This window comes from Platichthys flesus, chromosome 24, assembly GCF_949316205.1.
Source record: "Platichthys flesus chromosome 24, fPlaFle2.1, whole genome shotgun sequence".
NCBI lineage: Eukaryota > Metazoa > Chordata > Actinopteri > Pleuronectiformes > Pleuronectidae > Platichthys > Platichthys flesus.
In genome coordinates this window covers 11,630,489-11,654,934 of record NC_084968.1, presented here as the reverse complement: position 1 = coordinate 11,654,934, position 24,446 = coordinate 11,630,489, and the positions used below count along the sequence as shown (strand labels likewise).

General features: G+C 45.4%; 3 protein-coding genes and 1 long non-coding RNA gene across 5 annotated transcripts; 2 read left to right on the top strand and 2 right to left on the bottom strand.

The window, feature by feature from the left end:
- Nucleotides 1-2,607: 2,607 nt before the first annotated feature.
- LOC133949762 (uncharacterized) lies at nt 2,608-11,817 on the top strand. 2 transcript variants are annotated; one of them, XR_009920181.1, is made up of 4 exons: nt 2,608-2,694; nt 6,647-6,823; nt 7,492-9,560; nt 9,766-11,817. It is a non-coding gene; the product is annotated as an uncharacterized LOC133949762 (long non-coding RNA). The 2 variants fall into 2 exon arrangements; XR_009920180.1 differs by having other exon boundaries at nt 7,492-9,567.
- A 109-nt stretch (nt 11,818-11,926) lies between these two features.
- Nucleotides 11,927-15,198, top strand: si:dkey-19b23.8 (uncharacterized). The gene is made up of 2 exons (XM_062383722.1): nt 11,927-12,968; nt 13,521-15,198. The coding sequence occupies exons 1-2, from the start codon at nt 12,278-12,280 to the stop codon at nt 13,604-13,606; spliced, it is 777 nt and encodes a 258-aa protein (XP_062239706.1). The 5' UTR covers nt 11,927-12,277; the 3' UTR covers nt 13,607-15,198.
- Nucleotides 15,194-18,262, bottom strand: si:dkey-19b23.7 (uncharacterized). The gene is made up of 8 exons (XM_062383714.1): nt 18,113-18,262; nt 17,680-17,751; nt 17,452-17,523; nt 17,007-17,209; nt 16,695-16,758; nt 16,390-16,555; nt 15,970-16,167; nt 15,194-15,842 (listed from the first exon to the last, which is right to left on the bottom strand). Exons 1-8 carry the CDS (start codon nt 18,134-18,136, stop codon nt 15,730-15,732), a joined length of 912 nt encoding a protein of 303 aa, XP_062239698.1. The 5' UTR covers nt 18,137-18,262; the 3' UTR covers nt 15,194-15,729.
- A 539-nt stretch (nt 18,263-18,801) lies between these two features.
- Nucleotides 18,802-24,437, bottom strand: man2b2 (mannosidase, alpha, class 2B, member 2). The gene is made up of 19 exons (XM_062383668.1): nt 24,226-24,437; nt 23,940-24,086; nt 23,725-23,830; nt 23,461-23,633; nt 23,217-23,332; nt 22,961-23,138; nt 22,628-22,826; nt 22,351-22,541; nt 22,091-22,262; nt 21,876-22,009; nt 21,352-21,629; nt 21,060-21,251; nt 20,738-20,981; nt 20,552-20,662; nt 20,276-20,468; nt 19,595-19,741; nt 19,390-19,502; nt 19,195-19,312; nt 18,802-19,110 (listed from the first exon to the last, which is right to left on the bottom strand). Exons 1-19 carry the CDS (start codon nt 24,349-24,351, stop codon nt 19,007-19,009), a joined length of 3,042 nt encoding a protein of 1,013 aa, XP_062239652.1. The 5' UTR covers nt 24,352-24,437; the 3' UTR covers nt 18,802-19,006.
- Between the last annotated feature and the right edge of the window lie 9 nt (nt 24,438-24,446).

Here is a 24,446-nt window from a genome sequence, read left to right as displayed (position 1 = left end):
GAATCAACACAACTCGCTGAACTGGAGTAACAGGGAGGCCGGCGTGAGAACCTGCACAGACAGGTTGAGATCACAATAACTTCTGGTAAACAAAACTTTACACTGCGTAGACAGCAGGGTCTCTTTGACCTCCACCAGGGGGCAGATTTAACCTGGGGGCATGTATGTCCCATGTTGCTCTGTCTGGTTGTTCAGTTGGATTTTATTTGTCACTTGGTTGTTTGTTAGCTTGCTGTTGTGCATTTGCCTTCTTTAATCGGCCCGTAGGTTTATTACATGGTTTTTGTAAATAGTTTTTTACATTTTGTGCTAAATAAAGCTGCCTGTGACTCACTGGGCCTTCCAGCTCGGTCCATCAACCTTCCCTTTTAAAATGAAATGACCCAAAATCCATTTAATTATCTGCTTATTAACAACTGCAAACTGTTAAACCAACTTAAATAACTATTGTTTCTATTTGCAGATTATCCTTGATTTAGACGCTCTACAGCTAAATGTTCATGGTCCTCAGAAGATGATATTGTGGCGCCCTCTTGACCTTTGAGGCTTCTGTCAGGTCCGAGTTTCTCCTTGACTGGATCAGTCCATTAGTAATGACTTTTAGGAAACATGCTCTGGATGTTGAGTGGCTCAACCCAGATTGTTGGATTTATTGACCCTTTGACCTTCATCTATGAGGCAACATTTCTATGTGTACATGTATGAAACTCTAGATTGCAGATTGTCCTGCATTTCACTGAGCTTTTGGGACGAACTGCTCCCACCAGCTTTCCTTAAACCTTACCCTAAGACATCATCGGAAGATAAGGCCTAATTTTTATAAATCACTGTAGAAATCCACTGGACACATTCATACCCAAGCAGTGTGTAGCTTTTATGGGGTTGTTATAATAATTTCCGCCTCTAGAGGGAGCCCTAGCAGGGTTTCAGACTTGTGGTTTGAGTTTTATGTCTGAGCTCCTGGAAGAGAAGCTGATGTGCCTCATTCAGGGAGATTTATGGATGTGTTGGAAATCCGCAGTGGAGAACTGCACATCCTGTACTGTTGAGGTTAAATACTTTCTCATGAATCACTCAAGTTTTATTATTTTCACTCAATATACAAAATATGACTCACAGTGGATTATGGCATATTTTCGGCGGTTACATTTTCTAGTTCTCCTCCACAACTGAGTCTTTATTTCCAACCACAAGCCGTGGATTAATTTACTAATAAGAAGACTGACGCCTTTGGCTTCTGTTTCTGTGTGTTTAACAGATTTATGCAGTTTTACATCCAGGGCTCGTATAGTATAAAAAGGGCTGGATCTCACAGAGGGTGTCGAGGAGCTGTGAAGATGTAATATTCAGTAGAAAGATCTGGTGATGACGCACGTGTGGACATGTCATCATAGTGAGATGTTCAGCACCAGAAATAAGAATGATCTCATGAACTGTTTCAGACATAACGGCAAGTCCCAGACAACTGAGCGCCATGTTAGAGGAACTGAGAACCATGTGGTGAGAGAAGTAATGAACAAATTCATCAACTAGACCCTTGGGGAAATATATAAATCTATATATATATATATAAAGATTGATCTGAACGGAGTGGATCTGAAGATATGAGTCATTGAGAGAGAGAGGAAGCACATGTCTTTCTCTAGAGCCGCCTGTCAAATGAATTTGTCTTAATCTGGCATCCCAGTTCATGAGGTGGAACAAACACATGCTTTTAAATAGTGAGCTGATCAAATCAAAATACCTCATGTTTTACCTCACACTCCATACCAGCTGTTTATTATGTGTTTTAAGAGTCTGTCAACGCAGACCCACCCACAGCAGGTAGAACACAAGGAACCCCTCTGGCTGGTTGACGTCACTCAAGCCTCAATAAAGAAAGGGGACTATAGTTGGAGTGTATACAAATGTTATCTCCAAACTGAATACTTAAGTACACTTAATTCATTTGAGTATTTACATTTTAAGCTACTTGCTGCTTCTTTATTTACTGCTTTTCAATCGACTGTGTTTATTTTGAATAAATCAGAAAATATCTTTCAAAGCTTAAAAGTATTTCAGAACTTCTTCATGACTTTCCATCTGACCTTTGACTCGATGAAAAACAAATACACGCAACAAATGGATTGTGTCCAAAAAAACTTTGTCCCCTCTTTACCGTCCTTCTGTTTTAAGAGCCGTGTAATGATTGTCTGTGAACCCACGAGACCTCAGTGGGTGAAGTCATGTGTGAAAGTCTGGTTTGAGGTAATAACTGACGAGTGAATCAGCAGAGAAACATGTCAGTGATCGTCACTGTCAGTCCTCACATGATGATTTGTATTCATTAACCTGCAGCCTGCCGCGTGTGGACCCTGATGCTCTTCTATCTTAAATGCGCTCCTGTGATTTGTGTTGATTTTACACACAAGTCTCGGTCTAAATAGGAGCCTTTAGTTGCCTGAGACTAAAAATACATTTAGTACATGGCCGAGTGGAGGGTGGGGAGGAAATGAGCAGGGAAAGGGGGATTCAGCTGGGCTGGCTTTTCTCCTGGAGAAAATAAAGCTGTCTATGTTTCTATTAATAGCTCCAGTGGGCCGGTGTGACTCCTTGTAACTGACTAATGGCTATGCTGGCTGGACGCAGGCAGCAAGACCAGAGCGTTGCCGTCAATTTTCATCAGCGGCCTCTCCGGCTCTGCCGATGACGTGGGTAAGACGCCCCCTGACGGGTTTTACAGACGCACTATAGAGGACTCACAGGCTGTTAGGGGAGGCAGAGGCATTGTAGACGGTATTAGTCAGCGGACTGTGAGTAAGAAAGAGAGAGGGGCCTCTCACCAGAAAATGATGGTTGGTTTAAGAGCACATGTGAGAGTAAGAAAAAGACGCAGCTAGGTAATATGCTCAGAAGACAGACTGGATGTAAAGACGGATGACACGATGGAAAACGTTTTAATCGTCACATGCAGCACATCTCATGAATCCTGTCTCTCCCATGTTAGTGGATGGGACGTAAACCGAGCATTTTAAGGTCGTTCTTAAGTGTAGTAGGTTTGGCTTTAATTGGTTATTTGATTCTCTAAAAAGAGATTGAAATTCATGATTGACAGCTGTGACTGACTTACGATTGGTCGAAAAGCACAGATCATCTTTCCTCCTCTTCCTGGACCTTATGCTAAAGCTAATTAGCTTCTGGATCTTGATCTTGAGCAGAGCTAATGTTAAATGTTAAACCTTTAAAACCCAGATGTATGAATCTTTACCTCTCTATTAAAACGTCAGGACTTTTGACCCCATGCTGTTTTAAAGACGGCACTAGAACTTTGCTGTAAAGCTTTTTTCCCCATTGACCTTTTCAAGCTGACGCACAGGAAGCCGTCTCTCTCGTTCATTAGGTGTGAATAATGTCAGCGTTATGTAATAAACCGTCTCACGCTCAAGAAAAGTGACACAACCTCCTCTTTGCTCTTGACATGAACTTAAATGGTCAGCCGTTTAGACGTGATGCCGGGAGTGACAACAATATCATGTGAAGTGACAGATGACAAGTGACGATTTCATTTCCTGTTATCGGGACATTTTCAGGAGCTAAAAAAGAAAAACCTGTTTCCAGTTGGTGACCTTTCATTTAGCAGATAATACCACAGGTTTATATCCAGGTCCGTGTCTATGAGAGTTTCTCATTCATGAAACAATCTGACATCATACAAATACTTGTTGGACTTCAGCTTTTGGTTCCAACTCATCATTCTGACCTGGATAACTTTTCGTTTTCTCCAGCCATTGTTCCTCTGGCTGCCGGCTTGAGAAAGTCCTTCCTGCAGATTCAGAACAGTCCCATATAACAACGACCCTGTCGGGGGGGCCGTACAGGAAGCCACCTCCTCGTCCTGTTTAGTCTAGGTTCTGATTGGTCCCCGAGCTCGGGTGCATTTCCACAACAAAGCAGTCAACACCACATCTATCGCAGCTTATCTCAAAAGGGCTGAACATGACAGAATGAGAAAGGGCCGGTGGACTGGGACTGAGACACAGTCAAAACAAAAGAGGAATCCCAAGTGGAACCTCCCTCGCACAGATTCCATCGAGTCCATGTTTGGTCCTTATTTTGCTTTGAAAATAAAATCCCTGATTAGTTTCTCCGCCACATCAATAAGAAAACAAAGAAACGCCCAAAAGGAGCAAAGAATTGTGATAAGAGCTGCTTGAGTGGCTTAACGCCTTTTAGTCTGTTTATCATGAATAGGACTCTTTGGAGATACAGTGGCCACAAGAGTCCAAATATTCTAATTTTAAGAAAGTCACAAAATTGGTTTGTCTCTCTTTGGATTAAAGTTTCTTGCTGCAAAAAAGACGTTCAAGAAATCTCCTTATCTCCTTATCAGCCTGACAGCGTGGACATAAGACTTAAGATTTAAGGAAAGTCCCCAAACTTCTCCTCCTGTCTGCTGTGATCATACCTAACAACCCCCCCCCCCCCCCCCCCACACACACACACACACACACACTCTGAGAAATGAAAAGAAAAGCAGGAAATTAGCTCATCAGCTGACTGACGCAACCCTGGTGCAAAGATAACTGAATGGTAAAAAGCAGACAGGGTGTCATTCCCTCAGCTCCATTAACATGCCTTATTAGGACATCTGGAGCCAGTTGTGAGTGTAGCAGCAGTCAGAGGTGGCAGAGGTGGCTTTTTTTGTGTGTGTTTTTTTTTTGTGTAGCTTCCCTCAGACGGCCTGAGTCATGTGATACGTTTTAAAGGTCGGGTCACTCGGTCACTTGCTCAACACGGGACTCTGGCCAAACGCACAGTTGAAAAAAATTTAATAATAACACTGCCGGTAGATTTTCGGTAAAGGTAAATACACAATCACCTTTCCTTTAAGGGAAATACAAGAAGTGTCTCATTCTGGCACAGCTCCTTGACCGTGTCCAGTTAATCTGTTCTCGTAAGGGGCACAAAGGAATTCACTTTCAGGAAGCGTCTGGCAAAAAACTATCGTTGGCAACTATATTGGGATGAATTACATCCTTTCATTCACAAATCAATCAGAAACATATTTATATCACTGCTGATGACACCTCTGTTGAACCTGTGGCTTCCCTTTTTAACCGCAGGTGTGTGAGTATGGAAAAACTGAGCTAAGCCGAGTTTACAGACAACACCGACCTACAGGTCAACCTGTTGCCACAGTAAACACACTTTTCTTTCTAACTTTTTTTGTGTAACAGCCTCAGGGCTGCTGTGCAATTGTTGAGCTGTAGACAGGTGTGTGGAAAGATTGCACTTCCTGAAAAAAATAAGTACAATTGACTTTTTTTGTTTGATCCATTCCCCGTCCACCAACATGGAGACGGTGAGGTTTATGACCTGCAGCCATCAGGGGGCGATAGAGATGCTTTGGCTTCACTTTTGGGAATCTGTCATTTCATCAATTATTATATAGAGTTGAGACATTCGCCCAGAGTAATTGAGCAATTGAAGAATGGCGACATAGTCAACTAAAGGGAACCAAGAAATAAAACGCAATCCCAGAGTTTGGTATAAAACTCTGGGATTCGTTACGTTGAGATTTCCCACAGGTCTTTAGAATGAACCCTCAGTAAATCCCACAGTAAATGAAACACTTTCACACAATAATTAAACATTTTTAATCGGCATATTGTGGCATCTACAAAGCCAACACCCTCTCATGTTCACTGACCAAAACAGGGAAACAGCTGCACAGCAGCTACACACATTCCTGTATTTCCACCAAAACCAGCAGCTTGTGATGTGCATCGTGGCGTCGACTGCAAACACACACAGCAGCTCATGAGCTACTGGAGTAACATCCTGAGGAAAGCGCCTCTCCCTTACTGCTCTACTGCGAGGAGTCTTCACTGGCAGGAGGCAAAGGAGTGGAATGTGTGTGTGTTTGTGTTGTGTTGAGGGGGTTAGTTTTCAAAGCAACAATGAAACCCCTGTAGTTCTGCAAAAAACTCTCATACTATGAAATCACAATTTATGGGGTAATGTCAGATTTCCAAATGATCAGAAGTGGAAGCCGCCCATTTCTTCTCTTTTCTCACTGTTAAGAAATTTCCTCGGATTTTATTCCTTTGAATTACAGCGAATAACAGGAAGACGTAACAATGAGGCCAGCAAATACAATGAACCCCCCCCGGTCGATGACTTCTCTTTTGAGAAACTGATCCATTTCCCCGTATGAAACCAGAGGCCTGTTGAACTTGTTCTGGGAGGTGTAACCAGTGAGTGAGGATAGAGATTCACACTCCACAGGATTGAATCTGCTCACTTTCAGTCAGGGAGAGATGCTTTGTCCTCTGATCAGGGTCAAACCAATGGAAGTCTGCAAATTCAGGGGGTTTTCATGCTCTCTCCATTGTTATTTCCCAATAATCCCAACATCCTGCATTGGTTTTGGTCTTAAAACCAGTAAAATCTTATTATGATTGATAAAAACTTGACATCAACTCCATTATGTTTAAGTTTCTCCCTATAACTTGACATTTACAGAGAATTTACATAAAAATAAAATGCCATTATCCCGTGGTACGGGACAAACACCTGCGTCCCTTCATGTCCTCTATTGTAAATATTTGAGAACAGCGAGTGACCCATATCTCTACAGTCACCATTCCTGTTTTCATATCTCCAGGCCACACCCGACTTCCTCCTCGAAGGTAACTGCTCTGCGTGTGCGTAAGTGTTATTTACGTAAACAACAACAACTGGTGTGACCACAGGAGACGACGTTGGCAGAAAACACACACCCCATGTCGCACTGAGGCATGCTGCTGGTCATGTGTCTCACGTGTGACAAAAACATACACAAGTAAGTCTGATGGTTTTGACTGTGAGTGAGGGTTTTGTGCTTCTTTCTCATTTTAACTTATTTTACCTGGAATTAATCTTATTTTAAATAAGCCATTGAGTTTAAAAGCCTTTAATACTATTAAACAACAACAGCTAAAGTATATTATGTTACACATATTCTCCTTCTGCCATTTATATATATATACGCAGGAAGCTATAGGTACTTTGAGATAAATACTAATGACACTGCTAACATGCCGATATTTACAATGTTTGTTTTCCCACCATCTTAGTTAATTGTGTGAATACTTGCTAATTAGTACTAAACACATAGGACAGTTGAGACCTAAGGCAATTGCCCTTCGCCTGTGGGCGTTGCCAACATGGCCGCTGACTTGCCAGATAATTTGACTTGCGGACAGACTGTATTGTACTTTTACTTCACCGTGACTCAGACAAATATTGGACTGGAACACTGTCTTCACTGTTGACAAGCTGGAGATATGCATCAGTGCAAATACGTGTGTATCTCACAGCTTGTGGCGTTTGATTTACAATGTCGAAAAAGAGAAGTGGGTATAAAACTCTTCCATTAATAAACCGTGGTTCATATAGTGTTATTGTACTTCCGTAATTTTCAGTTTGTACTTTTTCCCACAATTGAATCATTTTGTTTGTGTTCTACAGACGCTTCATGGCCACTACAGTACAGATCACATACAGAGATAATAACTCTTCCAGTAGCAGATAACTAGGTAAACCTCCTTCTTGGAATCAGGCCTCCTCTCATCTTTGATTCACTGGAGTTGGAATAAAATCCTTCTGTCCCACGTCAGACATTATTTCCAATCTCTGAATAAAAACTTAATCTAATCAACGGGCCGTTCTTTTTCCCCTTTCTCAGCCTTGGTCTGGTAAAACACGCACACACTGTGATTTTTTCCTAGAAATCTTTAAATTTCCTCGCAGCTCAGCTGTGGACTGTGTTGACTTTGTCCGTCAAAGGAGCTTTTTATTTTCTGCGACTTTCTGTACTTGCTTGAACCGCCCGTTTTCCTCTACGCTGCCCGCTGGAGTCAGAGGTCGTCTTTGTTGCCTCCACATTGACGTGTGACTACCTGGGAAGAGGTTTGTGAACTAGTTTCAGTATCTGGTATTATTCAGGACTTTTCAAATAAAAGCTCCCTATTTAGCTGTTGTAGGATTTGTAGCAGCCACACCCGCTAAGGTTTCAAGCTCTGATATATTAAAGGCTCAGTGTTTAGGATTCGATATTAATTAAATCAGTATAGTTTGTCCTGATTGGTTTGACACATTTCGCTGTAAGACAAATTCAGATATTTTATATTTGTACAAGCTTTGCTGTTTAACCACCGGGGTTGAATGATTTCTCAGGGGGTGAAAAGTTTACATCACTAAATCCATTTGACAGTTCCAAAGATATCCTCTGAACCGTAAATATCGAGGGCAGGGGATCAAAGTCAGGAGGATATATCATCCTCTGGGGACCATAAATGTCCAGTTTCTGTGTTGATGGCAGTTATTTTCATCCCTTGAGCAATTCTGCCCACACGGCCAAAGATAAGATATCCAGAAATATCAATAAATGTTGCAAATGGCATTTAGATCAACTTTTATAATGTTCTAAAAGAGGATTCAAGTTGTGTTATGTTGTGTGTTCTGTAGGCACAGGGACTCGCTCAATGGTTCCCTCCCTGGGCACATGGAGTATACGATATACCTTCAATGCAACAGGTCACAACATGCTCTCACGTGTTCCAGAGCAGCAGCTGCCCCCATGCCGCGGTTTACACTGGTTTGACACTGGTTTGACACTGTTCTTGCTGGCCGTTAGCAGATATATGGTGAGGGTGGGCGCCTGCGTTGAGATGGACCATTATGTCACTGGTGCCCCAAGAATAGTTCCAGTGTGTCCAGCGAGGCCCCGAGGCGACTGTGACGTCCAGAACCTAACTGTTGTTGGGCCAAACCCAGAGAGAAACAGGGGCCCTACTGTTTCCCTGCGTCAGGCACACCCAGCCACACACTCACACACCCCCACACACCCACCCCCACACACACACACACGTGTACAGACGACGCGCACACACATGGAACCGTTTAAAGTTTTTCCTCTGCCACTGTTCCAAATGCCCCCAGAATAAACACTGGGAGCACATCTGAGCCACTGAGCCCAACGATCCCCATTAAAGACAGACGGTGACGCAATGTGATGGAAATGAGAGGTACTGGGTTTCAGATGTTTTCCCAGTATGGCGTCGCACATGTGCTAGAATTTAGTCAAGTGAGACTTTCAGTTGGAGCAGCATGTCGTCACAGGCTTGGGAAAGGAGGTCAAGTCTTATATTGTCATGAGAATCCAACGTTTTGGACATTTTCACCGACCATGTGTATCAATATTTAATATTAATGTACAAACTAAAGAGCAAATGTGTCAATAAGTGGTTTCAACTTATCAAATCTGAGGATTAGAGGATTTTCTCAGTTTTCTATCACTGTAAACTGTTTTATTAAGATTAAAACAAGACATTTGAAAATAAAATCTTGGAGAAGTTAAGCTGACTGTAGGTATGAACGTGAGTATGAACGGCTGTTTGTCTCTATATGTCGGCTCTGGACAACACTGGCATCCTGTCCTGGATGGACCCCGCCTCTCTCCCAATGCCAGCTGGGATTGGCTCCAGTTCCCCAGTGACCCCTGAAGCTGGATGGATGGATGGATTCTGGACAAACTGGTGAAGTGTAATGTCCTATTTTTTATAAATTTATTGAAAAATACTTGAAATATTGATATTGTCAATTTTGTGTTTGGTGATGATGAAGTGTTTTAACCGGCTTTATTAACTTCTTCTTCTTCTTCTTCTTCTTCTTCTTCTTCTTCTTCTTCTTCTACTTCTTCTTCTTCTAATAATAATAATAAATGATAATTGAAATAAATAGCTGTACTCATATAGCACTTTTTGGAAAGGAAGGAAGGATGGAAAGAAAGAAAGAAACACAGACAAATGGAAATAAAGGAAAGGAGAGGATGGAAAAAGAAAGGAGGGAAGGAAGGAAACAACCAAAACAACCCAATAAAATATGGGTTAAAAGAATATGGGTTTAAAATTTCCATTTTTTTCCAAAGACATTAAATGCATCAGGCTGTATTTGGGTGTATTTGCATAGAACGAGACATATTTAAGTGAAACACAAAGATCATGGAGTTTTGAGTTTTAATTATTTCCCTTTATATAAATGTTGTTATAAGTAAAACGAATAGATGTGACTCCTCAGTTTGTGATCGTTACCTCCTCCTCCTCTCCTCCTCCTCTCTTCCTCCTCTCCTCCCGCCTCCACGCCATCCAGCCCCTTGGACGCAAGTGCTCGTCCACGCGTGTGACGTGCTCGCGCCTGCGCTTCGTTTTAAGCGGTTCTCCCACAAGCTCCGGGATTCAGTCAGTAACACACGCGCACCGAGCAGAGGCACGAGGATACCAGTCTGTCCCCGCGGCTTCCGTAGAGCATCAACCCTGCGTGTATATGTGTGTTTGCTGTAAATGACACTGGAGTGTTTTCAAGCTGGAGGACAGTGTGTGTTTGTGTGTGTGCGTGTTTGAACGCACAGGACTACAACCCTGCACCTGAGTTTTGGAAACTTCACCTGAGGCGCACGAGCATCGTCGTTTGCATGAACGCGTGCAGGTAAGATTTTAAAACACCTCGAACTCACGTGTTGTGTTAAAATGTTGCTTTCACTCTTTATCTTGTGAGAAATGTTAATGGAGTCTGGAGATGTTTGGATCTTTTCCTCTAAAATGTGGACTTTTATCGGACTCACGCTGAACCTCGATCAGAAATCTGTCAATTAAAGGTTTTCTCGTCCTTTCCTGCAATTACACATCACACAATATGTGCTTTTGTTGTTTATAGTGGTCGTTAAGATCGGGTGGATAATTCGGCTTATAAGAGGAAGGGGCAATTTACTCTGAAATACGTGTTTAAGTATTGTTTGCCACTTGTCTAGTATTGATTGCTAGTTGTTGGTCGATCTTTCATCTTGATCTTTGATCCTTGATTTCGTTTAATTGTTGTTGTCTCTTTGTAGCACTGAGAGGAGTTGCACCTAAGTTGTGTTGTGCAGCTGTTCACTGACAATAAACGCCTGAATTGAATTAGTTATATATTGAGAATAAAGTGGATGACTGGAAAATTCATATAAGCAGAATAGGGCTGGGAAATAAGACATTATCTATAATTATCGCAATATATTTTTCCTGAATAACGAAATATGAAAAGTCTGATTTATATATTGCTTTAACTTGACACATTGATCTACCTAAACCTGTGTGAAGTGTTTTGCTGTCAAGGGTTTTACAAAAAGAAGAGTTTAAAACCACAACCTTCAAAAATCCATTGTTTAAACCTAAAAAATTAATAATTATCGATATCGACTGATATATTGGTTTTTATCCTGGAATGATTTTTTGGCCTCATCATCCAGCCCTATGCAGAAATGTCCAAAATCACATCAGGATGCACATTTAGATCTGACAGCAGAAAACATGGATTTAATCAAGTGTTTGGTGTGGAACCAGTATTGTACAGTAGTCTCGGTTCAATGAGAACATCAGCCTGTGTGTAATTGTGCGTCCCGGTGCAGGTTGTGGTGTCACAGCCCGTTTGTGACTCACACGTGTGCAGGTTCACGTTCCCTGGTTTCACGAGGCACTGGATCAACCTGCTTCTCTTTTCGTGGTGTGACACACACTCTGAGGCATGCCATTGTTTTGCAGGGAGACATATTTTAGTTTTTCTTTTTGGTGGAGGGTGGGGGGGGGTACAAAGCTGCTTCCTGCACAGGGGGTCCACTAACAATGGCCACCAGCTTGGAACAGTCGGCGGTTCTCTGTCCCCGCGTCTGAGGAGGAGGCTCGGATGTTGAAAGAATGTCCGAGAAAGGAGAAAGGGGGGAAAAAATAAAGTTTTAGCACAATGGAGAACATGCAGTTCTGCAGGGTCTGAGGGATGGGAGACTGTGTGGGTGGGGGGGTGGGTGTGGGGGGGGCGCGATGTGGTTGCATAACACTTGTTTGCAGGGTCACAGTCGTCTTCCAGTAACTTATAGTGTGGAGATATGACGGCTGCTTATCTGATTTTGTTTTTGCCACCTTTGAGCTACCGTCACCTTCCGTGTTTCCAGTCAGTCTCCGAGGACTGACAGTAAATATTTGATAGAGCGTGTCTGTGGTGAATAATTGTTCTTTGCTGAAATGCGTCACTTGTGTTACTGATCCTGCTCCGTGGCCTTTGGTTGTTTTTCACGCTGCAGGACAGGTCGTGCTGAGAAAACACAAAAAGTGAAACTCGCTCAACAAATCTCAAGCATCCGTCACTTTCCACTTATTCCTGTTTCTCCTTCACACTGGATCCTCATCGACCTTTCTCTGCTTCCTTTCAGAAAAAGCAGTGGATGAAACTTCTCTCCATTCGTAGGAGAAAGGCGGACGAGAGGGAGACGACCTCAGCTGGTTCCTCCTCGGCTGACGTCTCGTCCAAACGCACCATGTCCCTCAGCACTTTCCACCTCGTGCAAACGCTCAAGAACTCCCCGGCCGCCTTCCGCCGCCGCTTCCGCCGCGACCGCACCGAGTCCCTGTCCCACGGCGACCCCCTCTTCAAGGTCCACTACCTGGGCACGGAGAAAATCTTCTCCCTGGACCGAGAGCAGGCCCAGGACGCCATCAGCCACCTGCTGGACGGCATCGCCAGCGGGAAGAAGCTGAGCAAGGACCACGCCCTGGTGGTGCGCCCGAGGTACGTGGAGGTCAAGGAGCTGAGCACGGGGCGGCAGCTCACCAAGACCTACCTGCAGGACATCGCGTACTGCGCCGCCGACGCCACCCGGCCCAACGTCTTCCTGTACATCTGCAAGCATCAGGGCCAGCAGCTGCAGTGCCGGGTGTTCTGGTGCAGCCGGGCGGAGCGGGCGCGGGACATGACGGCGTGCCTGGCCCACTCCTTCCAGCAGGCGCTCAGCGACCTGCAGCAGGACGGCTCGGCCACGCTGACGCCCGGGGAGGCGAAGGGGAAACGGGTGGAGGAGTCGTCCAACTCCCCCACCCTCAACAAGAGCTCCACCCTCCCCACCAGTCTGGGAAAAGGTGAGATGACAATTGGTCTACAGGCTACATCCATATTACTACACTGGGTTTTAAAACTGCTAAAATGGAGACGCTTGAAAGGGCTGCTGATTAGTTTGAAACCTCCGGAGCCGTGTTTGAGTCTTGACAGAGAGATGTTTGGAAATGATGACGTAGACACTAGCAGCCACCTGCAATCATGACGTAGCTGCTATCACACAACCTTCATCTGCAAGAAAACAATCGAATGCATTACGGAAATTCAGTTACAAGCTTACTGACCCTGTTGTGCAGTTAAATTCTCTATTTTATAACAATACAACTTCTTACATGCGTGGGAGACGTGCTTGTGTTCGAGCAGAAGACCGAAACTCTCGTGTGGACAGATTGTGTTAGCTGGAAAAGACGTAGCCACAGTGTGAAACTCTTGTGCTGAAGCAGGAAGTGGTTAATGAATAGCCTCAATAGGGCGATTTAGAGTCAAGGTCAAACCAACTAATGTGTTGATAATGGATATTGAAACGTGCCCTGTTGATCTGCAGCATCACTGACTCCGTCTCTCCTCCCCCTCAGTTCGCTGGAAGAAGCGCGGCTCCGTGTCCCGCAGCCCCCTGAGGGCCATCACCAGGAGGGGCTCGGCCTCCGACAGCTGGAACTGAACCTCGAGCCCCTGGAGCACGATGGGAACACAACGACGTACCGACAACCTCAACGACGACAAGCACTGACGGGAGGGAGGGAGAGAATGACACAAGACGGAGGAGAAGGAAGGAGGACGTGGGGGGGAGGGGAGTCCATATTTGGACAGCGTGTGTGAGAGGATGTGGAGTGTGTGGACTCTGAGGTTTGTGTCGCAGCGCAGGCGTCTGTTTGACGTGTGCGTCCGCTGCAGCACACAGCGCCACTGACGGCTTCCTTTGTTCGCCTGTCAGCGCTCGCCTGAGGACTTGTGGCTGGAGCTGAGACGGTCGAGGACCAGGCTGAGTCACTTCTGAGGCTCTCTCGTCAGCTGGTTTGCTTCCAAGGACTCCGCTTGAAGCTGAAGCCTCTGAAGATGTGTTACTTGTTGGAGAAAGACGATAAAACCCAACGACGACGCTGGTTGTCGGTCGATTTGACGCACAGGGGGAAACTGGAGAAAGACGACGAGAGACCTGAAGTTTCTCAATCCTGAGTTTCTTATTTTATTTAACTGACATTCGTGACTGGTCATGATGATTTTATTTGGACTGACAAAAAGCACACTTTTAATCCATGGCCGTTTTGGACAAATAGATCTAGATACAGCTGAAGATAACAGAGGACAATGCTGGCAGACAAAGGTGGTCGTCTGTCTCACACACACAAGTCATTTCCGAGCACTTTTCAAGTTTCCAACTGTAAAATCGGACACCTGAACACATCACAGTTCAATCCCGACTCATGAAAACACAGGTTTTATAATTTCCTCCTAAAGTTTGCGGTGTGCTTTTCTGAGTTGTGGCGAGGGGCCGGTTACCTGCGTCACAAACAAACCAACATTAGATCATGTTGCAGAACTTGTCAACAGTTACCTGCAAACCCACAGCTCCCAGTCTGTCCACAAAGATAAAAGATTTGCATTTTTATGTTGAGAAAAACACGTTGGGCCATGAGTCGCCAGTTTGTTTGTGTCTGAACACTGGGAACGCTGTGTTCCCGAGAGGAGGAATGCACCTGCATGCCAGTGTAGGAATCTGAGATGGTGAATCTTGTCTGAAAAACGCCCGGACTTCTTCTACACATCCGCCCGTGACTCTGCATTCGGAGCAGCCTCACGAGTACACGTCAGAATGTGCTTCTTGAACTCCCAGGCCCTCGACTTGTTCCCATTACCAACGCCATAAAAGGTGCCCTCACAACTCCTGAGTCCATTCTGAGTGGCGGCTGTGGGCTCTGATGTGTGACCTCCTCTCACGATTTCTGTCTCCAGTTTACAAATGAGAGACGTGAGGATCGGTGCTGGACCCCGAGGCCACCGCTCACTTCTTATCTTCTGACCAAAACAAAGCTATAGGAAGGTGCCTGTGTGTGTTTTATTGTTCTGACTGCTGTGCCACTTTGTTTCATCAGTTCAATTTTGTACTCTCAATGTATCTTTTACAAACGGCACAACCCTCGTCTCAGGTTGAAGTGCCTGCTTTAAGATTTATTTTTATCGATGTACTGTTTTTGTCTTTGTACATATTTAATTAAATGTGTATTTTATGGATTATTAAAAGTTTTTATACGACATCTCGTGTGCGTCTCGTTGTGTTGGTCTCAGGCTGCTCCGACCAGTTAAATATTTAACTTGTGCAGCTTTGACCCTGACAAATGATCGTCTGTTTTTCCACGTTTGGACGTTTTTTTAAATGTTGTGCTTGGCCTGAGGAAAACAGAATTCCTGTGTGGGAGTCAGAGATCGAGATTGAAGGGACTGGAGGTGGCGAGAGGTCCTGGGATTTTTAATCTTAGTCATGTGACTGTTTCCCCAGCATTTCTCTCCACTTTCCAAAACATCTGATAACATGTGACAACCTTCCAACTAGAGTAAAGCTGCAGATACAGCTCCGACTGGGCAGGACAACCTTGTGCAATGTGTTTGCAATAGGAAAACAAGGGAGAGATTATTAAAATGAAACAGAAGGGAGCTACAGACTGTTCCTCTGGTTAAATGTTGCACATTCCAACCTATTATCAGTCTGTTTTTCCCTCCATGACTTATTAAAAGTGCACTGAGAACATCTCTCCTTGCTGCGGTTAATATGTGAAGGAGTTCTGTTCACTCCTCTCCACACGAGTCCTCGGCCATCAACCTGGACGCCTCCCTATGCCGCTGCAGCTCCAGCAGGGACTGGACGTGGAGGCGCCTCAGAGGCTTCACCTCCTCTACCACTGAGGAGAAAAACACACAAATCATCAGAAGCATGAGCTGATAACTTCAAATGGGAGAAAAGTTGTGTTGCAGCTAAACAGCACCCCCAGCTGGTTTTCAGGGCACTTGAAACTATAGCTGTCATACCTTTGTCATAGTGCAGCTCGTCCTGGTTGCCAAACACCACATAGGTCTCCAGGAAGTTTAGGAGGGCCCCCGTGACCAGGAACCGGTCAGGGAGGGGAAGACTTTGGATGTAACGCATGTCCAGGGCGAAGGGGTTCAAGGGCGAGGGGACCGTGCACAGACACACCAGCTCGCTGACGATGTCCCACACTCGGATAACTGGGGAGCAAGGACAGAAAATTATTTTTTATTCTAACACATTAATTGTAGAAATCCAGCAGAATATAAACTACAGCATCCAGATGTTTATTTTTCCTTCAACAACCTTCATCCACACACATCTGCGTCTGATTAAGCTCGTGGAAAACAGGGTAATTATTGAATCTGCTCGGTGAAACAATAACTTTCTCCTGTTTCCGATTCCTCACATTGTTTCCATACCTCGCGTCTGCCAGTCTGCGATGGACTTCAGTTTCATGGGCGTGTCCCTGACCATGGAGTCGGTGCCTCCGATGTTGACCAGGCGCTCGTGATTGGAGCGAATCCAGGCGTAGGGGCGTCCGTACTTGACGTAGCCGGCCAGTAAGAAGAGAGTGCAGTTCACCTCCTGTTGAGAGATGGAGGGGGGGGGGGGGTTAATGAGGTCAGGAGAGGAAGAACAGAGGTGGTCTTTATTAAAATGTGTCCAAGGTGATGGACTTTGCTTTGGCTGCGGCAAACAAGTGAAGTCTGGATGAAGCACTCACTGGGACGGCTATCTCTCTCTCACTGGGAGATGCAGGAAGGAGGTGGTCCTCACTGGTGGGGGCCCTGGGAAAACACAAAGAACAAATCACACTTTTTATATCAGCAATGTCACACGAATAAAAATGCTGAGGAAAAGCCAAATCAATTTGAAATGAGGAAACCATATTTGATATGTTTGTCGGAGGTGATGCACCAACATGTTACTTGTTTCAGACAAAACAAAAGAGTCACATCCGAATCTCCCCCTGAATCTAAACACAAACAGAACACACACGTTACAACACTGACACACACACATTATCCTCAGTCACCTGGCGCTCCGGGGCTGCGTCTCCGTGTGTGTCTCAGACGGACGGCCTCGTGGAGCCGGAGCTTCTCCAGGGAGGGGGGAGCTGCTGCGGCTGCCCAGGCTCGGGGAGCTGCTGCTGGGGGAGGCCTCGCTACTGCTGCTGCTCCCGCTGCTGGAGGAGAAGGAGGAGGCCCGGGACACCGCGAAGCCCGGGGAGCGCCAACCCTGCACCAAGGGACGTCAGTATTCAAGACTTGTTTAATAAATACACAAGAGAGACATGGTGTGGTGTAGACGAGACAGTAAACAATAAAGGAATAGCATAAACAGTTTATATTATAACTTCGTGGGCGAGTTTTTTCATTGTTCTACTACTGCTATTATTACTAAATATATATGTAGAACAAACCTGTTATATTATATATTTCAGATACATCTATATTTTGTATATTTCAACAGGAACTGACCAGGTCCTCGTTGACGACTGTCAGCAGCAGCTCCTCCTTCCCTCTGAGCCACGGCTGGAAATATTTAAAACCCTTGCAAAGGAAAACAAAGAGTTTCTTATTATTTGGGATGTTGCAACACGGTCAGTGAAGCAGGCACTTGCATGGGGCCCCCCCGAGCAAGGGTCCCCTTTGCCTTGGGGGCCTCAAATCCGCCGGAGACGCCCCTGCCCCCCTGTGGGTTCCCACCTGTAAAGATCCGAGCAGAGCCAGGTCGCCCAGGAAGTGCTGCAGCTTCCTCTTCTGCTCCCTCTCTCTCTTCTGCTCACACACAGACACACAAAGACAAAGGACGACAATATCACATACAGAACAACACAAAGACACATACACAAAGAATCATTATGTCAGTTTAATTTAAACGTTTTAAATGCATAAAATATATAAAAAAACAGGCCTGATCTCAAAAATCTTCCATCATGCATCCCACCATGACATCACCCTGCCAGTGTTGTAACCTAGCAACAAACACCTGCTCGCAGCCTCCTGCATCAAAGAATCCATTCACCGTGTGATGACATCATGCAGATTAGAGACAGAAGTGAGATTTAAACCCTGATGTTGACGCTGCTGCACAAACACAGAGAGACGGAGCAGCTGATGGGCAGAGAACAGGACTCACGCTGCTGCTGCTGCTCATCTTCATCCAGTCACAGCTTCCTCTGCAGAACAATCATGTTGGGACTCTGCTCACTGACACTGGAACCTCATTGTCGACCTGTTCGTTCTGGTGAACCACTGTGGTGATGCTCAGACACAGGAAGAGGAGGAGGAGGAGGAGTCCCGGGTTTGGATCTTGGGGTGTGATGCCCCTAGCGGCCGAACATAATACTGCCTCTTTACACCAGAGCTGCAAATCTGTCATTTTTTGATAAGCAAATAAACTGTGATAAGAAATATTTCTACTCATCTGTCCATGTAAAACAATCTCTTATTTGGGAAACTTTGAGTAACTTTAATAACTTCTGGGCCATTTTTCTTAGAGTCAGTTATTCTCGTTTTGCCTGTAGCAACAACATCTCCCCTATATCAACCTTAAAAACTAATAATTGAGAAAAGCAGATCATTTATTTTGCAGCCTTAAGTTTAAATCCGACTTATGATCCTTTGCCGCGTTCTCCCACTTTCACACTTTAAATCTGTCCATTTCTAAATGTCCATATATTTGACTCAAAGATTTAATGTTCCAAGGTCTGCATGGACTTAAGTTTGACATGCATCTGTGACAGGAGGTGGAGAAACACACAACTCATCTCGTTTTTTAATATTTATTTTACCTGTGTGAGTGAAGTCAAACATGTGACACAGATATTTGAATGAGACAAAAATAATCACTTTATTCATCGCGAGTCAACAGTGACTCAAAGTTGGCTTCAACAAATCAGTTCCCTCTGAACGAATCAACGTCATGTGCAAAAAGAGCATTAATCAACACTGAAGAGAAGAATCACAGGTTTAAAACAGCTCTGTTGTGTCTACAGATCTTCACAGAAGAAAGAAAGAAAGACGCTTCAGACTAAAAGTCTTTGGAGCCAAAGTGAATGAAGAAAGTCCGGATCTCTTTGGGTGAGATGGTGACGGTGAAAGTTTCGTTTCCGTGTTTCTCACTCCCTTTGTTCTCTAAAAGAAGGGAGAGAGAAAAGAAATGCAGTGTTATTGTGACTCCTAGTATTTGTTGTTCTCCTGTTTGCAGCTGTTTCTCACCTGCTTCTAGGTTATCTACAGTTTTCCACTTCCACCTCTGCAGACGGTTGATGTTCCAGGTTCCAGTGAGAGAACGCTCCTCCACCACTTTGACTTCCCCTACGCTCTGCAGGACCTCCTGAAGAAAAAGATGCTGTTTCAGAATTATGATGAAAAATGTATGTAGATGTGTGAGTTGAATTTCTCTATCAGCACCTTTAGGTTAACGGTGACTGGTTTCGACAGCTCAGGATCATCTCCCTCCTCAAACAGATGCATGATCCTCAGCAGGACGCGGTCGAAGTCCGGCTCAGAGGGAAGATCTACACCTAAACGCAAAAACCCAAAGAAAACCTCAGAAAATAACAAGTAAGTATGAATGGACTGGTTTTGATGGGCACTGTATGTCCTCCCTGCTGACCTGAGTGTACGTGTCTGAGGTGAATGTCGTGGTCAGAGCTGTAGTTCCACCCGGGGATGCTGAGACTGAGCAGGTGGAGGTTTGGTGGCAGAACCACTGAACGCACGGCAGAACGTCCTCTGGGCTTCTTCTCCGGCCACGGCTTCTCTAAGTGGACAAACAATACACAACAGTGAGGTTTCTGGTTTGTTTCTCTCTCTCTCTCTCTGCAGAATACATTCAATCTGTGGTCGCACAAACGTCTCTCATGTGCACCAGACACTCCCAGTGACCGGTGCAAAGAAGTGTAATCGCCTGCCGAGGCCAATTAGGTATAATCGCTTGGTGAATGTGGGCAGTGCAGGATGTGACGCACTCAGGGATCAGTTGTGTGGTCGTCTGTTTGAGGGTTGTGAGAAAAATGCACAGTGAACAACAGACTTGTGTTGTTATGGTTGTTTTTTTGTACTGCATTTAATTTGCGGTGACATTTTTCATTCTTCTGCCAGAGTTTTGGCAGAGTCGGCAACTTTGTTTTCCTGAAGTTGGCAATAACTTCAAGTGCAGAAGTAACACAAGAAGAGGGTGGATTTATCCTGTTAGGGTCTTTCATAACAAAAGTAATTTGACACTGAAACGCCAAACACATTCTTCAAATACTTATAAAATGTCATTATACTACTTTGTAAAAGAAAAACTCACGAGGTTGGTCAATGGGCATGATGACAGGTCTGTGCTGCAGCTCTACCGCCTCCCTCTGGTAGAGCCTGGAAGTGGTGCTGATGGAGCCTAGCATCATCCACAGGGTGGGCCTCACCACCGAGCTGTCGTTCAGGGTCAGGTTGTAGCCGAGGTTCCAGGGCTGGTTGTTCCACAGACGTCTATGGAGCATGACCTGAGGGGTAAAGACGCGGGATGTCAACATGTTCCCGTGTGAGAGGACGTGGACAGAGTCTTTGATCTCACTGCTTCGTGTACCTCTAGTTGTCCACTGGCTTGGCTGGAGACGCCGTGAGCTCTGTCGCTGAGGAGCACCAGTCGGCTGAGGTCATCCTGGATGTAGGCGGTCCGGACCATGGGGAAGTAGTTCTGCAAAAACACACGTCAACTTGCATTTGTTCGTATTTTAAACAGTCGTGGAAATCCCCTGCAGCCCAGACTTACTCTTGCTATAGTGTTGTTGATGAACTCTCTGTAGGGCCTCTTCATCATCTGGTAGCCGTTGTCGTCTGTGAACAGGGTCCTGTTGCTCTTCAGGTCAGTGCTGGTCCTGAGGACGACCTCAGTGTTTAGGAGGAGGGACCCCAGCGAATAAGTCTGCTCCAGCCTGTGACACCGCAACATCGTCCCAAAGCATTCTGGGACCCGGGTGGTGATTGAGTATGCGTAGTCCTTGTCGTTCTCCTCTCTGAAACACGCACCACGTTAAATTACGAGAGTCACAATTAGGGCTGAGAAGTGAAAAGAGAGAGTTCCTTCTCCCGACCTGTAGAAGTACTGCCTGATCTCAGACACGATCTTTCCGGGGATGATCTCCATCTCCACGGCCTGGTAGGCGCGCACGGCTGAACGGCTGCTGCTGAAGATGTAGTTATCGGAGATGGGCCCTGCCCCCACGTCTCCGTTTGCGTGGTACTCCCAGAAATCCTGAGAGACACTCACCCTCCTTTTCTCCTCACTAGCAGGGGACGACAGGAGAGGTCAAAGCTCAGAAGAGTTACAACATAATAAGGAGAATGCTTTTTGTGAGAGCGATAAAATGCTAAAACAAATCTTACAGATAAGTGATGCTGTGCAGTAGATTTGTATCCTGGTCAAACATGAGCTTGTAACAATCATTCAGAACCGGCAGAAGCCTCCTGCCCGTCCTCGTCCAGTCGCGGACGCGGCGTCTCTCGAACCGAACGCCTTTAGCCACGTACGTCCGGCCACACTTGGACCTGCCAGCGCACTTCCTGTCAGAGAACTTAATCAGGTATTTTCTATGCTGAAGGCCTCCTAGCTCCACCCGCATGAAGAGGTCGAAGGTCACGTTGGACTGTGCCGATGTCTGGATCTGTAAACGACACAAGAAATGAGATTTTAAAACTTTTAAATGATGTATTAATTTTCAGGACGAATGACAGGTACAGGTAATTGAAGAGAATAAAAAAGATAGACTAGAATAGAATAGTCAGCAGTATCGTCACTGTACTGATGATACTGCTGACTATTCACATTTAATCTCCTCAGTCCAGCCCAAAGATACAAGAGACTGAAGATCTAAACATGTTTGAGCATTTTGAAATAAGTTTAATAATACCTGAGCAGGAACAGGCCGACCCTCATCATCGAAGACGGTTGCGTTCTGGAAGGTCACCGTGACGTTGATGATGGTGGTGATGTTCCAGGCTAACGGGTTGTAGACGATGACGTGCTGCCCCAGACTTCGATGAACTAATGACACGAGGAAATTAAATACAAAATGATGCAAATGGAAAGTCACACGACAAAAATGTTAAATGAGCTGTACTCCACCTTTCCTGTGGTAGACACTGTCGAGGACGCTGGACATGTCAAGGTTGTGCGGCAGCAGAAAAAGAGCAGCGAGCAGTTCCTCCACTCCCATCATGCCCTGCACCAGGTGCTGCACATACATGTCTGCCACCTTGGGAGACTCGGTGCCGGTGATACCATCATGGTGCTGCACCTAAAAACACACATGACATGATTGTTCTAAGCGTTAACTTGTTTAATGTGATGTCCCCTTCAGTTAAATGAGTAGTTTGAGAGTTGACCTCAGAGACAGCCCAGCGAAGTGTTCTCAGTTTGTCCAGGGCCCAGACTTTAGCCACAGGTCCGTCGGGGAAGGTGAGCCGGTACCGGGTGAACAGCGTCTCGGCCGCGTGCAGCTGGGAACTCGCTTGCCGGGCGACTCCTTTCAAAACGTTTCTGGATGCGTAAAATCCCGTCCACGCCTGGTGCGGCTCTGAGGAAAGAAAACACAGCATCTCGTCTCCTCCCTTTAATATGACGCTTGGTATTATTCTTATGATTCACGACCCAGATTCTCACCAGTGGAATAGGGTAGAAAATCTTCATTCCCCCGAAGCTCCCACACGAGATCCGATTGGTGGACGGCCTGGAAGTATTCACTCAGACTGGCGTACTGCACTGTCACTCCGAACTCGTGGCTGTTCTGGTTGATGTACTTCATTAAAGGATCCATGTTGTTGAACTGCACCGACGAGTTGTAGAACTGCTTGTCACAGCCCTGGAACACAAGCAGCACAAAAAACAAATTTCTTCCTGTGTTATATTCTTTATCGACAAAGAGGATGTTAAAAACAACAACACAACTGAATCAGCTTCTCAAATATAATGATCCGAGGTTTTCATTTTGCTCACCCATGGCCAAAGCACCTGGTTTGTCCGAAACCAAGCTGCCCTCTGCTTGATGTTCTCCACCATGACCTGTGCGTAGGCGTGTAGTGTGTCCTTGGTGACTGGTAGACTCATGTTGGGGTAGACTCCATCTTTAGGTGGGTCGGGGAACAAGGCGACTCCGTTCCAGTAGAAACCAGAGCTGCAGACAATTTAAAGTTTTTACTATTCAATAAAACTATGCTTCAAATGTTGTTTCAGGTCAATAGTCTTGATCTACCTGTTTGAGAAGTTGAGGTGAGATGGCGTGCAATAACTGAATTGGTCCATAATGTGAGTGAAGATTTGCTGCTTCTCCTTTAGGGAGGAAGAACCTCTCCAAACAAACTGTAGTTTCTGTACAAAAAGAAAGTTACACAACATCAAAGTAAGGTGTACAAATCATAAAACAATTCTAGTTTAAATATATGATGAAATTGTGCAAACTACTCCCTCCACTAGTTGTCTTTAAACCCAACTAGTACCTTCTCTTTCTGCATGTCGTCTTTGAGGTCGTAGTCGACGCGTGAGACGAGGTGGGCGTTGAACCCGGCCAGGGCAAACAGGACCGGCGTGGTGGCAGAGGCGCCGAACGGATCCACGTGCCAGGAGAACTCCGGGCGAACTCCGAACGTCTCGTAGAGGAAACCGTGTCCCTCTGAAACAGCAGGAAAGCTTTAGGGTTACTGCCGCTTACAGTGAGTCGCTGCTGGAGCTACCTCAGCGGCCGAAACAATGCGTGCTCTCACCTGTCATTTGCAAAATCTGATCTTCTAGATCGGTCACGGCCTCATCGTGCATCACCTGGCCCCCGAGGATGAACTCCAGTCTTCCTTCTTTTACGAGCTGCTGCACCTGGAAAACCACACGTTATTAATTTACTGTATAAACAAGTGGCTTTAAATATAAGGATCTTCCCCTAACTTTATGAAACACACAACATACACCCATCACACAGACTTACTTGTTTCTTCTGGGTGCTTGTGGCCACGCGGTCCCACCACAGTCTGAAGAACTCCTGCTCCACAGCGATGAACCGGCGGTCTGATGCTTTTGACAGCTCCTCAGTCACACTGCTGTACACGTTGGCTGCATAGGCGTGCATGCTCTCCTGTTGGAAAACACACACACATCCCCCATTCACACAAGTAAAACACACACATCCGTGCACATTGTTTGAAATTAGTAGTTTGCTGAAGGGGGAAGTCGTTCGTCTGGAGGTTTAACAGCAGCTTTGGACAGGAACCAACCTGAATGGTGTAAACCCAGCCCACGTCCATGTGACTGTGAGGAAGAACAAACGTCTGGATTCCTCCCGACGCTCCGTGTGAGCAGCAGCAACACAAATAAAACACACACAACGCTAAATAGATCATCTTATAGCCGACAAAAGGTAAAAAGGGAAGAGGAGCCAACTTGTACAAACTCTACTTCCTTGTTATTGTTGTTGCTGCAGCACATGACTACGGAA

What these genes read in the sequence shown, in the direction of transcription:
- si:dkey-19b23.8 (XM_062383722.1), top strand. Translation starts at nt 12,278, where the DNA reads ATGAAACTTCTCTCCATTCGTAGGAGAAAGGCGGACGAGAGGGAGACG. An exon ending in CCCCACCAGTCTGGGAAAAG is followed by an intron (nt 12,969 to 13,520) that starts GTGAGATGACAA and finishes CCTCCCCCTCAG; the next exon opens with TTCGCTGGAAGAAGCGCGGC.
- si:dkey-19b23.7 (XM_062383714.1), bottom strand. Translation starts at nt 18,136, where the DNA reads ATGAAGATGAGCAGCAGCAGCAGC. An exon ending in AGATGAGCAGCAGCAGCAGC is followed by an intron (nt 17,752 to 18,112) that starts GTGAGTCCTGTT and finishes GTGTGTGAGCAG; the next exon opens with AAGAGAGAGAGGGAGCAGAA. An exon ending in CTCTGCTCGGATCTTTACAG is followed by an intron (nt 17,524 to 17,679) that starts GTGGGAACCCAC and finishes TTCCTTTGCAAG; the next exon opens with GGTTTTAAATATTTCCAGCC.
- man2b2 (XM_062383668.1), bottom strand. Translation starts at nt 24,351, where the DNA reads ATGATCTATTTAGCGTTGTGTGTGTTTTATTTGTGTTGCTGCTGCTCA. An exon ending in GTCGGCCTGTTCCTGCTCAG is followed by an intron (nt 21,630 to 21,875) that starts GTATTATTAAAC and finishes TGTCGTTTACAG; the next exon opens with ATCCAGACATCGGCACAGTC. An exon ending in TCAACAACACTATAGCAAGA is followed by an intron (nt 20,663 to 20,737) that starts GTAAGTCTGGGC and finishes GTGTTTTTGCAG; the next exon opens with AACTACTTCCCCATGGTCCG.